Raw genomic sequence first — 14352 nt, forward strand, 5'->3', positions numbered from 1 at the left:
TGTGTAAAAGTTTTGAAGTATTTTTATTTTCTTTCAGTTCAGTATTTTTCACGTTAAGAATGCATTCTTAATACAAGATTCCCATCATGCAATGTGACCATTCTGCATGAATCATATTTGGCAACCAGAAATCATTTTGTGACAAAGAGCAATGTCTTAAATCTGCATTACATGGACTTCTATTTTGATTAGTCATAATACTATCCAGAATAATGTGAACTTAAAAAAGATGATGGGAAGATGAAGAGTGCATTTAATCTCTTTGTTTTCCATTCCATAGCAAGATTGGTGTATAAAACATTAAAATGTTCTTTTCCAGCAATAATACTGGATAGATTTCATTTTGTGGTACAAAAATGATACATTTTGTGACTCATTAAAGATATATTCTTATATTAATGCAAGATAAAGATATCCATTGTTAGTGCCAGTATTTAACTGGAAACTCCCTTTGATAATTAAACCTTTGCATCTTTTTTTGTCTTCTCTAATACCTTATTTATTCTTGCAGGGGGTTGATATATTCCAAGCCAAAGTCAATATAGAGGTACAGTGGACAACAGAAAATGTCATAGCTGCTATTGAGAGAAATGGTGGTGTTATCACTTCACGCTTCTATGATATCCAGAGTGTAATGGCACTTGTTGATCCAGAAAGTTTTTTTCAGAGAGGCATTCCGATCCCAAAATGCAAGCTCCCACCTGAAGATGCTATAAAATATTACACAGATCCCCATTTCCGAGGCTACCTAGCTGACCCGGAAAAAGTAGCTGAGGCAAGACTGGAGCTAGCTCAGAAATATGGATATGAAGTCCCTGACTTTAGTAAAGATCCACTGTATGAAATGCTGAAGCAGAGAAAAGACCCTAGACAAATATTCTATGGTTTAGCACCAGGATGGGTGGTGAATCTAAAAGATAGAGTAATTCTTAAACCCAAGGCACAGGAATGGAAGGAGTATTATCATTCTTAACTGTTGGATTTTGATGTAGATTATGAATTTATAAACCCATAACAAAGTTCTTGGTCTTTTCTAGTATATGGACACTACCTTGACAAGATAAACAACAACATATGAAAATCAGTTGTGAAATAATGTATTAAGTAAATTTATAATGCATGTTATGAAAACTTTTCAAATTTGACTGTGTAACAACTGGGAAAGGGGCTTACTTGTGTTTCAAGTTTTGTAGATAATAAAATAATTTTGGGATCAGGCAAATGGACTCTTGGGACTAGCAATCACTGAAAGCACAAATGGTGATCAGATTTTTTGTTGGCATTTTATTAAAGGGCTGTGTCCAGTGCTGCCATTAGTTGGCAGCAGATAAAAGTGAAACATTTCTGATGTTGAGTTTTAAAATAAAGAAACTTGACCCCATCTCCATCATTGTTCCTTCCCAAGGCAGCATGACAACAGTATTGTAAGCACTACATTACATACATTGCACATGAACCAGAATGTGAAAATGGGACAAAGTCAGACATGAGAAAGTGTCAGTGCAACAAAACAAGAAAATGACAAACAACACTCATGGAAGTAACTATATAAAATGCCAACACATGAAAGTGAGAAAGTAACCAAAAGAATTATAAGATTGTCACTTAGCTCTCTTAAGTTTGTCCCTTTGGTTTGCTATTTCACTGTGTTGTTGCTTTCTTATTGACACTTTGTTGAAAGTTAGTGTGACACAGCACAAATCAGCCATCATAATGTTTAATGGTTCAGATTTGGTTATCAAAAATTCATGTAGCTCTTACTACACCACTCCCTTGATAACTCGCGCGCATCGGGGTCCAGAAACATCGACCGCACTATAAGTGAGGCGCGAGCTTTCGAGGGACCTATAAAATAAGTCCAAAACCAATAAAGTGACGACATAACGGAAAAATAAGGGGGGGGGGTAGGCAGATTATACTGTTGAATACTCACTTTATAATCGTTCTGAGATTAACTGTGAATAAATATCTCTTCATAACGGTGTACTTTATTATTTCCTCATAGGACAACATTAGTTTCAGGATAAATTACAGTATATTGAAGCAATCATCGAAAACATTATTCCACGTGGTTTCCGTTTGCTTAACATGTGTACCACTTTACACATTGTGTACTACGTCACTAATTTTTATGTTGAATTGGATACATTCTAGTTTTATTGTTTGATCCAAATTATACGTTTTTTATATACAAAAGATCGATTCTTTTCGAGAAACAGTGTCGATCGAACGATAGATACATATATAGATTTGAATGCGATAGAAGTAAAATCGAAAACAAAAAAAAACAAGGGTTAATCAATACTAACATATTTAATTGGTCTACAAATTTAAAACAACGTAAATTAGAACAAGTTAATACTTGCCGTTTGTGCCACGCTTGACAAATATCAATTCACTTTTTGAAAAAAATCAGTCAATTTTTTGTGTGTGTGATACTCCTTGGTTTCTCTGCCGCCGAGCAAAATCCCTCAGATTTCTCAACTGCATGAGCTTTACATAGTCAATATTTTGGGTCTCCAGCCACCTTACGGCAGTATCAAAATATTTGATTGCTTCCTGTGCAGAGGGGTGGGGGGTGCAACATCTGCGTCTGCATCACTTTCAACACTTCTGTTACTCATTAGAATTGTCTTCTGCTGCAAATTTGTTCGTTATAGAATTAATTATAGTTTCATCTGACATGTATTCGGCTGTGGGGCAATCATTGTCAGCACAATCCACTCCTTCATATCATCAAGAGAAACGCCCATCTCAGGACCATGAGTCTGTACGAATTTCTCCCAAACATCCTCGGCATTAATGACATCAGTTTCACTGAAACATTCGAAGTCACTATCATCGTCGTTGTCTCTGTTACTGTTTTGCTTTACGTCAAAGGCAGCTCCAAGACCCTTAATCCAGCACCTCAGGTCTCTTGTAATCGATTTTTTTTTTTAATGCAACAAACACTTCCCCAAGTTGTTGATCAAAACAAAGCCGGCATGTACATGTAATTAGGTTCTCACAGAAGTACTCACGGGTTTCGATGTGACGGTCGATTGACTCTTTTCAGGTTTTCAATGAACAGAATATGTTGTGATTATAATGTTTACACTGAAATGGAATTAAAGGATTAGAACGTGACTTTCACACAGGAAGACGTTTAATTGGTGTTTATTTCATTCTCTGTTGCCACCTGTTAGCATTTACCAGAAGTTTTCATTGATCGCTATTTCACCAGACTGTTCATTTACAGTATACCGACAACTTTTTATCATAAAAACTTACATAATATATGATATCTTTAAACAGAGGTCTCGCAAGGATTTTAAAACTGGGTCTTTCTGCCTCTGAATTCAATCACTAAATATCAGTACATTTTCTCACTCGGCCACCAGTCAGAGCCTTTGAACTAGCCGCCTAGCTGTTGCATCATATTCTTTTTTTTTTTTTAATGTACTCTTATAAAATGGCAACAGTACATCAAAGAGTCTTTCAGTCACTGAATTCTGTCATTGTAAATATCAACACAGTTAAATGATCAACACATTTCCCACAAAGCAGGTAGCTGAAACAGGACCGGCAAATCTTTGAATTTTCCCGCACACCTATTACATGCGTATGGAGGACTCCCGCCTCAGTGATTTTCTGCGTCCCAGATCAAAAATTGGCATCCAAATACGGGTAATTAAGCATTTTTGAGATCTCTGAAATTAATTCTTCTTTAGAACTTGCAAATTTCAAAATATGGATTATATTTTTATGGGCATTAATCACCATTTTCATTGATAAAACGAGCAATGTATCAAGGTTTAATTTATCAATTCTTATCGTAATTTTTTCATGTTCAACATATTTTAAAGATATTTTATATACATTTCTCTGGAAAAAATCGGGAGCCAAGACAGACACCGCGTTATAAGCGGGATCGCGAGTTATCCAGGGAACGGTGTATAATGGGACCCTGTGAGTGGAAACAAGCTAATAGAAATTTCAGAACCAAACCTATTAAATAATCAGGTTTTAATTATATGACTTTTTGATGGCAATAGTTTACACTGGATTTCAAAGCTAGTGTTGATATTGTTGGATAAAGCAAATTACATCCTCTGCTTTTAAGCACCCAGGTTTCATCAGCTATACCTCACTTTGTATGGGGGACATCATTTTATTATTGCAATTTTGTATGTAATGAAGTGATAAAACATTAAAGTTGCACATTTTATTGGAGACCATGGATAAAACTATTTTAAAATTAGTGTTCACATTAGGTAGAGGAAAAAAACTAGTTCTGTTTAAGTTGTTTTCTGCAGATATTTCTTTTTACGTTTAGCTAAGATAGACAAATTATTGATCAGAATAAGTCATTTGTTTGTGATTTGGTAAAAATAAAAAGAAAAATTAAGTGTACTTTCAGATTTGTTTTTTCATTTCACTGAGAAAGTGATTGATTCACAGTTCTTCACAAGTTGTTAATGAATATTCAGTGCTGTAGAGTGTTGAAGATAGTTGTGTGATGGTTTTCTTGAGAGCAATGCATAATGTGTGCACAAATAGGCAGGATATGGACTAGTCCTGTACTCATCCAATAGTGAGAAAATAAATTATTGTTATCAATTTTACCAAATTTGTTGGATCAACCATCTTATGTACAAGACTTTCAGCTACTTAATGAGAAATATCAATGCATAGATCATGTAATAGCAATATTTTGATGTTGAATGAATGAGCACTCCAGTTTCTCCTTCAAATTTGTTCCCTGATCACACTCACATTACAGATATAAGCCTGGTACATCCTGAATCCAGCCCTACTAAAAGACAAAAGTTTAACACTTTTCTGATACACAAAGGGCAATAACTTTTGTCCATTACCTCCCGATGCCACACCCAGGTGTCACTAGTTTTTAGCTTCACTTCCATACTGTCAACTTCATATGGTGTGCCTTGTCAACAGTCCATGCCAGTATGTGAAAAACTTTAGTCATCCACCTAAGGAATTTGGAATTTGTGTGTAGGAATAATTTCTTTACAGGTTGCATACATTATTTTGTTTGGGTGAAATTGTCACATTCTGTGTCTATTTAGACAACATGACAACACACTGCTGTTGAACAGATGTCATTCTTGATTAAGTGGACACTATTTTCACTAACTCCATTAGTAACAGGCATTGTATTGGTGACTTCTTCACATTCTGAACTATTAATGTATGCTTTTTAATTCTTCTTTTGTTGTTCAGCATATAATATCAACCAACCATGTAAAATGCAAGAAATTTTAAGACATGGGAAGATACACACGAGTCTTAACTAGTATGTTCTTCATCTCTTCCCTGCAGCATGCGTGCTTCATGGTTGGAAGAAGTCTAGACTGTAGTTGTACAAAAAGCAACCAAAGGGAGAAGAAGAAAAAAGAGTAAATCGCAAAAAAAATAACACTGATATCCTTGCGGTGATGTTGCTGGGCCCCCCCACTCACCTAAAATGTGTCATTTTTAACCATTGGCTATATTATTACAGTGAAAATTTGGGACAAAATGTTGAAGTTTTGCAGTCTACCATCTTTGAGGCATCATTGGGTTCAGGAGAACAACACATTGATTTTACCCTTGTTTGCATATCTTGCTTCTACGGGTTTTTCTGACTCATATTGGGAATGGTCCCCAATTTTAGGAAGATCAGTGGGTGTATGTCTCCCAGCATGTCCAGGTACGTCCTTTAGGCCTTTAAGTCCAGGCACATGAGGTTTTTGCTAGATACATTGGATCCTTATTTTAATACAAGTTCACCGTCCAGAACCATCCTGGATATCCAGCTAGCCCAGTCCCAGTTTATTGACTTTATTCATTGATCCATCTGCCATCCATAATTATAGCTACATCTCCATACAACAACATGGATCTTAGTGACGATCCACTCATCTTCCTGTGCCTTCTAGGACATGCCAAGATTCTGATAGGGATTTTAGTGAAAAATGGGTCCGTCAGGCATGTCCCCAGTGTGGCCAGTACTGGTGACAGCTGGACCTCCTTTCTGGCCAGCAGCCATATCAGTCATACTCCTGGCAAACCAGTCAGCTGTTCTAGCATGGTGCTTTCATCTGGCATAATGAACTTAATGATATTTTAACAGCTTATCAGATGGGGAGAAACCATGTCTTGTACAGAGATGATGGCACTGCAGAATTGGCACAGTACACACAGTGAGTGTGACAATCCTTCTATAATACAATACTCAAATCAAACCAGTTTCAAGGCTGCAGTAGAAGATATATTTTGGTTGTGATTGGTTTCAGAATGCCCTCCACTCCATACTGCCATGCACAGCTATAAAGCTGAAGCATCATTAGATCTCAACAATGAGAAGATTCCATTCTTTAGGCTGCTTCCCCAGTTGGCTAAAATTAGGGAGATTAATGACCGTCTTTGAGGAAGAATTTGTAACCATGGGGGAATTCAAATGCTTTCTTTTCAGAAAGTCAAGTTCCATCAAAATTTTCATCTCAGTGGTACAAAACCCACTCTATGCTGACTTTCCAGCTCTGGATAAAAGATTTTAATCGGTTCACATGTCTTTGTTGTAGGGTTTAACGCCATTTTTCAGCACATGATAGGCTATACATGGCGGCCAGTATTAATTGGTGGAGGAAGAACCTGGGAAATCCCCGGAAAGAACCACTGACCCTCGAGAAGCTACTCGCAAGCTTTCTCACATACCCACACTGGCCGAATCCTAGACTTGAACCCACGCAGACAGAGGTGATATGGCAGTGATCGGTAACAGAGAGCGCTTTAGACCACTCGGCCACTCGGGTCCCCTCACGTCTTTACCACTTTTATTATAAAGTGGACAGGAATGTATTCCATGCCACTTTGAAGCTGATTTGAACCATTGCCACATTTTCTATGCTAGACTTGACTTTATTGACAGTTTTCTCCAGATCTGTGCACTTTGGGGGTATTCATTGTAAAACATTTTGTGACAAGGTGAAATCAAAAGTTGCCCACTTTTATCTCTTCACTTTCAGAACCAGACGCATGGGTTATGGACGCATTGTCAATCAGTTGGGAGAGGTTCCCCAATCCAAGTACCAAAATATAAACAGAAACTGCAGGATGAGGATTGCAAGATGACAGCTCCTCTCAGGTAGTACAAGTCCTGGGTGACTGATCTACTCGATCTTGCGACAGAGCTGTCCAAGAAGATTCCAGACAAGCCATATCTTCTCAGACAACTGTGGTCACAGGTGTTCAACCCGTTTGGACTGTCTTTATCTTTACAATTGGCTCTTGTCCAGATGGTCTTGCTAGAGAAAGAATTTAAGCGTTTGATTGTGGAGAAAATCTCACAAACAAGATGGTCCTCTTCTCTGAAGGCTTATGAAGGAAAGTGGCTGGTTGTCAGGGACTGGTGTAGAGTCAATAACATCCCTTTGAGTGCCTAAATCATGATTATGTTTTTGTCTTTTGATCATTGAAAAGATGTTGACCCTAATTACCATCAAAGGCTACTACTTAATGATATTGGACACATTAAGGCATCATAGCAGATATAATATCAGTCTGGACAAAGATTTGTAAGACCTTTCAGCCAATTTTAATCTGACTCTACCAGAATCCCTTACCCTGTTTCCAAAACTGAATCTATCCCGAGTTTTGACCTGGCTCAATTAAGATAATTCAGGCCTTTTGCCTGCACCTCGCTGAAGCTACTATATTACAAAACATAGCATAGTTCCTGTTGACTCAAACAATTCAGATTGGATGGTTTGGTGGTCATCTTGATGCAACCAGGCTTTGTAGCCCAGAATGGGTTACTGTTAGATGGCAGTCAGTTCTTGTACACTCCCTCTGGTCCAGATACATGTTGAGAGCCATATTCATGCCGTCAAGCAGTTCTTGATCTGCAAAGAAGCAAGTTGTGGCACATACAGTGACTCTTTCTTCCAGTTAAAGCTGGGAAATAGGATATCATCCTTCAAGCCGTATCCATGTGGCTGAAGTGGGTTATATGCTCTGCATACTCTGAAGTCTAAAGAGATAAGAGTCACCTCATTAAGTTTTCAGCTAATAAAATGAGTGATCTTTGTGAGCCTCAGGTTGAAATTTGGTGGGTCCAGTAGAAGTGGCTCAAATGAGTACCAGACCCAACTCAACTCATCCTATTAGCTTCACTTTGATTTACCCAGGAACATTTGTCAGAATTTTTCACTAATCATCTTAACTGGATATTGGTCAGAGATTGCGTGTCCCTAGGCTGTGTTGCTGATCAGATTAGGAGAATAGGTTATTTACTGTATGGAGAATTGAACTTTTATTCCCTCAAAGGATACCTAAGGTATAGGTCAGATGCTCAGCATTCCCTCTGCCTATTACCTATTCTCCTAATGTTAGTGAGATCGAGGAATGTATCTGAAGGAGAAAGCAAATTTTCCAGTTAATTTTGTTTCTCAGAGAATATGTACCTGACCACATTACTTAAAAAAACCTCCCAACCACCTCGCTGCATGAGCTTCCTTGTTGGTATCTTATTTGGCTTTAAAATACTGATACCTGGTAGTGGTTACAAGGGTAGGTAATTAGCAAGAGTTGTTGCCCTTTGTCTATATAAGTTCAATAGTAATGTTGTTGTTGTTCTAGGGTTTAACGCCATTTTTCAGCACAAGATAGGCTATACATGGCGGCCAGTATAACTGGTGGAGGAAGAACCCTGGAAAACCCAGGGAAGAACCTACAACCCACGAGAAGTTACTGGCAGGCTTTCCCATGTACCCGCACTAGACGAGCCTTGGACTCAAACCCATGCAGACAGAGGTGAGATGGCAGTGATCCGGAACGGTGAGCGCTTTAGACCACTCGGCCACTTGTGGCCCCTCAATAGTAATGACTATTTTCATCTTCTTAGTAGGACTGGGTTTGGGAGGTAAGAGAATAATTCTCCTACTTCCCAAACCCTAACATTATTGTAATCAAGTAAGTATTACTGGAGAAAGATAATTCACATATAAAATTTTTGTTCTCTGAAATAGATACTTCCTAGTATGTGAACACTTTTTCATAATAATATCTCTACACGGGGCTTTCATTTCCAAGGAGAATATTTGTTTTGATCACGTGATAGTGTTGGTCCATCAGTGGTAAGGTAGGCGTAATTACCCTTGGGTTAAAGTATGAAGACCTTAAGAAAACTTTCACATTCTGCAGTTTGTGATTCCTCTGGACTAAAGGTTAATGTAATTAAATTTATGTCAAGCTCACATCGGTAAACGCTAAACAAAACTTTATGGTGGTTGTATGTTTCCATACATCTGTCCATGCCCTAGTCCAACATTAATGTTAAGTTTTTTTTATACTTCAGTAATGTCAGTATCTAGATGACAGAATAATGTTACTATGCATAAGGGACAGAAATAATGCTTTTGTGGACAATGTAGGTCACCATGACTTTTTTGGTTTTTGTTTATTTTGTGGGACATCAACACAGGAAGCTAATATAATGAGGCAAGTACAAATATGTATACCCTGACAGATGTCTATCAGTGGTCTGGTAAAATCCTATCTGATCTTCCTGATGGCTGGTCTAACATCACAACTTTTGACAAACCCAACAAAGTATGGATGAGGCAGTTTCTGCTACAGATGATTCTCATTAATTTAGTCCTTCAATATCACCATCAATCCAGATATGATTGGGGCTCTGGAATCATAGCACTAAACAGCACTTCAACTGTGCTGGAATGTTTTCCCTTTATGGACAGTTTTTTCTTATTGACCAAGTAGGACTTGACCATTGTAAGGATGTATCATGAAATGAACAGTGGACTTTGTATATGGGGTTCTGCTGCCCTTTTTGGCTTCGAGGCTAAAAAGGATAGGGATTCCAGCACCCAGGCAAGATATCTAATGCACTTGAGAAATTACATGAAATTCAAACAGACCCCCCCCGCCCCCCACAAAGCTCTTCTAAAAATCATAGGGTGATTCTCAATCTTACAAAGAAATACATTAACATACAGCAGTAAATATTTTATCTTTAACATTCCTATTTGGCCAACATGCTGGCATACAAACACGTCTGACCTGTGATAAAGGATCATAAATGTATCTAAAATATTCAAAATTAATTTGTAATAAATACAAGTTTGATTGAAATAAATTGGGCAAATTATTTTGTCATGAAAAATGAAAAAAATGCTGTTAAGTCATTAAATACATAACAAGATTACTCTGGAAATTCTATACATTCCATTCTGATGGAAACTACTGCAGTAATGGTATAGTGAAAAAGTATTGTCGTACATACCACAGGGAAAAAAATACTGCCGTAAACCAGTAATACTGTCCACTTCTACTCTCTAATGTCAGCACAATATCAATCATAGGGTGTTAGCTATTTTGTAAGCTGCATCATCCCACTTTAGTTACAGTTTTTAGATTACAACCTACACAAAAAAATTAACAACCAACACAAAAATTAATACACAAATGAAATTCATCTACATGTATAATTTTGGGGGAGGAATTGTGATATTCTTCTAAGCTGTGATTATTTTCTTTTTTCTCAAGATAATTAATTTTTTCAAATAATATAATGGATATAATATGGTGTTATTTTGCTATATATCAGAGCACAATATTTTTTCCAGCTACCGTCAGATAGAATATTAAATTGTTGTTCCCTAATAAAATTGCTGCATACTGTAGTACATTTAGTGGTATACTGTTGTAAAAAAAAAATGTGATACCTAGCTCTACTTGAAACTGTGTATAGCCTATCATGAGCTAAAAAATGGAGTTAACCCCGTTCCATGAGACTTTCAAAATGACCACTATGACAATAATGTATGTCTTATAGGCTATTTTCATTTAGGACAAACTAAATATCAAAAGAAGTCTTTTAGTGAAACCCATGTTGATATGACTCTCCATTCAGAAGTAGTACAGGTAGCAACAAAAGAATTTCAAGACGTCTGCCACTATGGCCATATTGGATGTCCAACTGTCACCATTTACATTTAGGACCAACTTGACTTTGCATTGAATGCGTTAGTCAAGTTTCATGGCAATCTCTCCCAGCAGTTTAGAAATTGGAGTAACAAACCTGCACTAATGGATGCTGGATGACCTACACATGACTATTACATAGGCTTGTCTGAATGAATAAAAACAGAAGGAAAAAAAACAAACTAAAAACAAGATATCCATTTTAATGCTCAACTAGTCAACCTAGAGTCATGCAAAAATGGTTATTTTTATTTTAATAAAGGGAAGATACATTCATCATTAACATGAAAGACACTTTTTATATGCAAAAAACAGTAAACAACTGTTTACTAGATTCCTGACTCTGCCCTGATTTGGGAACAAAATACATCTTGTCCATTAACCCTGCAGATTCACATATTCAGCCACCATAAATGATATTCTGAAATTTATTTTTGTAATGAATACTATTTTAGGGAACTAGGATCATATTGTAAAAGTTATGTACCACTGTTACTGATGGTACAAAATAAAAATGGTTATGCATCTTAATGCAAATGACACCATGTATCATGCATTCACTATCTCCTCCTCATCTTCCATCTCTTCTTCCCCGTTGACTTCTCCAATCTCCCCCTGAGTCTCTCCAGGCATATATTTCTGTATAATGTCCAGAAGAAGATAAATCTGATCTTCTGCGAGTCGCTCCTCACTCTCCTCTACTATCAACTGTATCTCCACTGCAGTTGTTGGTCGGTTATTTAAAAGCTGTAGCTTTTCTGCCTTTGTCAGCTTAAATGGTTCCAGTGCTTTCATAAAAGCTGTTATAATTTCAGGACTTTGGTCTTTACAAGAAGTATTCTCTAAGTATTTGACTACTTCATATGTGATGGTGGCTAAATTTTGCTGGGATTTTTGAGGCTTCTTCTGTCCTCTCCCAGCTTGGATATCTGTCAACAAGCTGTACACCTCATAATTACTTAACATAGCCACGCTGTCATTCACAACCTCCATTTCAAGTTTACCTATGCAGATTAGAAAATATACTGGGATTTATGCTCAAAATCTGAACGATGATTGTCTCCTGGCTTCAGTTTATTGCAGGTAGTTATTTGTCAGGTATATTTTTGATACATATCGCCCTGCTGATATCACATACACCCAGCTCAGGAGAACAATGGCTACCAGCAGCTGAAAAACAATTTAGAAAATGTAAATGGATTGCTAAGCTCCATTTTAGCTAGAATTAATGGACATAAAATGGAAAATAATAAAAGAAAACTGAAACTGAGGCTGGATCTTAAAAATGTATATCCACTATAATAGTGCATTAATGATCAATAAATAAGTAATGTAAACAGTCAATCTAATGTTGACTTTAGAGGTGCCTAAAAAAATTGGTCTATGCATCTAAGTACTCCTCGTTACTGTAGATTAGTCTGCATGATTTTAAAACTGAACCTAAACCTGATGTTCCTAATTTAATTGTCCATTTACTTTTTTTAGGGGTTGGGTTCAGACAAGGAATCTTTTGTCACCATAAGTTTGGAAAAAATACACGTGCTCTTGACACTACTTTATCAATTTAATTTTTTTAATCTCTCTCTCTCTCTCTCTCTCTATATATATATATATATACATATTAAAATAGCTGATGCTAGCTAAATTTTAATTAAACACCAAACCAGTTAATATTTTTTTTCTTCAGACTTCTATCCACAATTCTATGCAAACATGGCATTATCTTACTTAGTCCAGTTCATATTCAATATGCTTACAGTTCAGAAGAGGTCAAATAATCAAATATTTTCTGTTTTTTTTTTTTATGGTAATATATAACAAATTATTGTTGACCACGTCAACGATATCTGTTAACCTAAGTTTAAGGATGCATCTGTAACTTGTAACATCACATTGCCACATTTGAGATCTTGTCACAAATGGAAAGCACTGAACCTGGGAAAGCATCAAGGATATACTAAATGCATAAAATTCATTTCGTTCAACAGTTTATAGTTTCAAATATGACTATCTCCAGGGTGCCCCTAACACTGTCAACTTAGTGATATTTCAAACCAATGGAATCTCTCTATGTAAACAAGCAAACAGTTCACTGTTCTTATCTGGTTTCTAAATAAGCCCATTTCAGTAAAATTCTGTCATCTGCATCCAATATCTGCAATGTCCAGCTTTAATATTTCTATAAATAAAAATAAAAAATCAAACAAATAAAGAGGGTGATCTGTTGTATATGTGTTCAAAGAGACAAAATGCCAAAATGTACAGAATTTAGGAGATTATTAACAACGGAGAACTACACCCACGTCCGTTGCTTGAAAACAGATTCGCCCATGCACGTGTTATTACAAAAAAAAATCCATTTGATTCCAAACGCCAGCAAAATAACTCTTTGACAATCCCTGGCGATAATCATTTAGTAATTAAAAATTAACCAATTAAATGGCTAAGTTTTATGTATTTTTATATCCTTGATGATTTTACTAGTAAAATCGGCAGGGGAATGTAAAACAAAACTGAGACTCAAGTTGATTGCTAACGCACGTGTACAGGCTAGCCCTTCACGAAATCGGCTTTAGTATGGCAACTTATTTAAAAAGCAAACATGCAAATTCTATGTTACTGTGACACACTTCAAATCTGAAGCTTTTTGGCCGTATGTATATGAATAGTCTCCGGGCATTAAAAAACTTCTGCAGTAGGTTTGAACAATGAACGTTAGAATGAATGTGTTTCAACAGGTTGCGTGTCCAATGCACCTTTACGACAGTCATACCAATTAATAATAAACTTTAAATACATAATTTTCGTACAATATTTAAAAGTCTTGTCACGTTTTTCTTGCTGATAATAATCATCTTCCTTCTGAGAACACAATGCCCTCTTTTCGGTTTAGTTTATGCAAGAATTCCGTCTGTTGCTACCATCTCTTCCCATGATCGGTGATTCATCCAAGTAAACATTGTTAGATTTTACCCCTGGATGTTTCATCCTACAGAACAGCATTGTATGCCCGCGTACTAAAATAAAGTGAGCGCGCGTTCTCTCTCAGAGAGAGAGAGAGAGCTTTAATGAATGTTCACGTCTTGTAAAATGAGGTGATGTATGTGAAGAAGTGTATGAGCATTTTTATTTTAATTTGAGTTACCTTTCCTGACATGTATAATTAAAAGACTTGAGGAAGTCTTAAATTTGCAATGCTAATTTTCATTATGCTAAGAGAGAAAGTCCTTATAAAAAAAAAAAAAAAAAAAAAAACACGATTTACAATAGGATGAAAGAACCCGAAAATTTATTTTGGGAATTAACAACTGAGAAATACAAGATATTAAACATTTGATAGATTTTCGATATTATTTATTTTCAGCT

At 36.4% G+C, this 14352-nt stretch overlaps 2 protein-coding genes across 3 annotated transcripts in view; one reads left to right on the forward strand and one right to left on the reverse strand.

Annotated features, from left to right (window-relative positions):
• LOC149807008 (large ribosomal subunit protein uL15m-like) overlaps positions 1-4392 on the forward strand; it is a 54431-nt gene extending 50039 nt beyond the window's left edge. For both annotated transcript variants that reach the window (XM_089960595.1, XM_089960589.1), the window contains exon 4: positions 512-4392. In XM_089960595.1, the coding sequence (XP_089816721.1) occupies positions 512-973 (462 nt within the window). In that variant the 3' untranslated portion in view covers positions 974-4392. The remainder of the gene's footprint in view (positions 1-511) is intronic.
• Positions 4393-11169: 6777 nt separating this feature from the next.
• On the reverse strand, positions 11170-13934 carry LOC149807009 (DNA-directed RNA polymerase III subunit RPC9-like). Its single transcript, XM_089960606.1, has 2 exons — positions 13797-13934; positions 11170-12156 (listed from the first exon to the last, which is right to left on the reverse strand). The coding sequence occupies exon 2, from the start codon at positions 11977-11979 to the stop codon at positions 11536-11538; it is 444 nt and encodes a 147-aa protein (XP_089816732.1). The 5' UTR covers positions 11980-12156; positions 13797-13934; the 3' UTR covers positions 11170-11535.
• Between the last annotated feature and the right edge of the window lie 418 nt (positions 13935-14352).

Source organism: Sinohyriopsis cumingii, chromosome 1, assembly GCF_028554795.1.
Source record: "Sinohyriopsis cumingii isolate HCF-2022 chromosome 1, ASM2855479v2, whole genome shotgun sequence".
In the NCBI taxonomy this organism is placed as follows: domain Eukaryota; kingdom Metazoa; phylum Mollusca; class Bivalvia; order Unionida; family Unionidae; genus Sinohyriopsis; species Sinohyriopsis cumingii.

What these genes read in the sequence shown, in the direction of transcription:
- LOC149807009 (XM_089960606.1), bottom strand. Translation starts at nt 11,979, where the DNA reads ATGGAGGTTGTGAATGACAGCGTGGCTATGTTAAGTAATTATGAGGTG.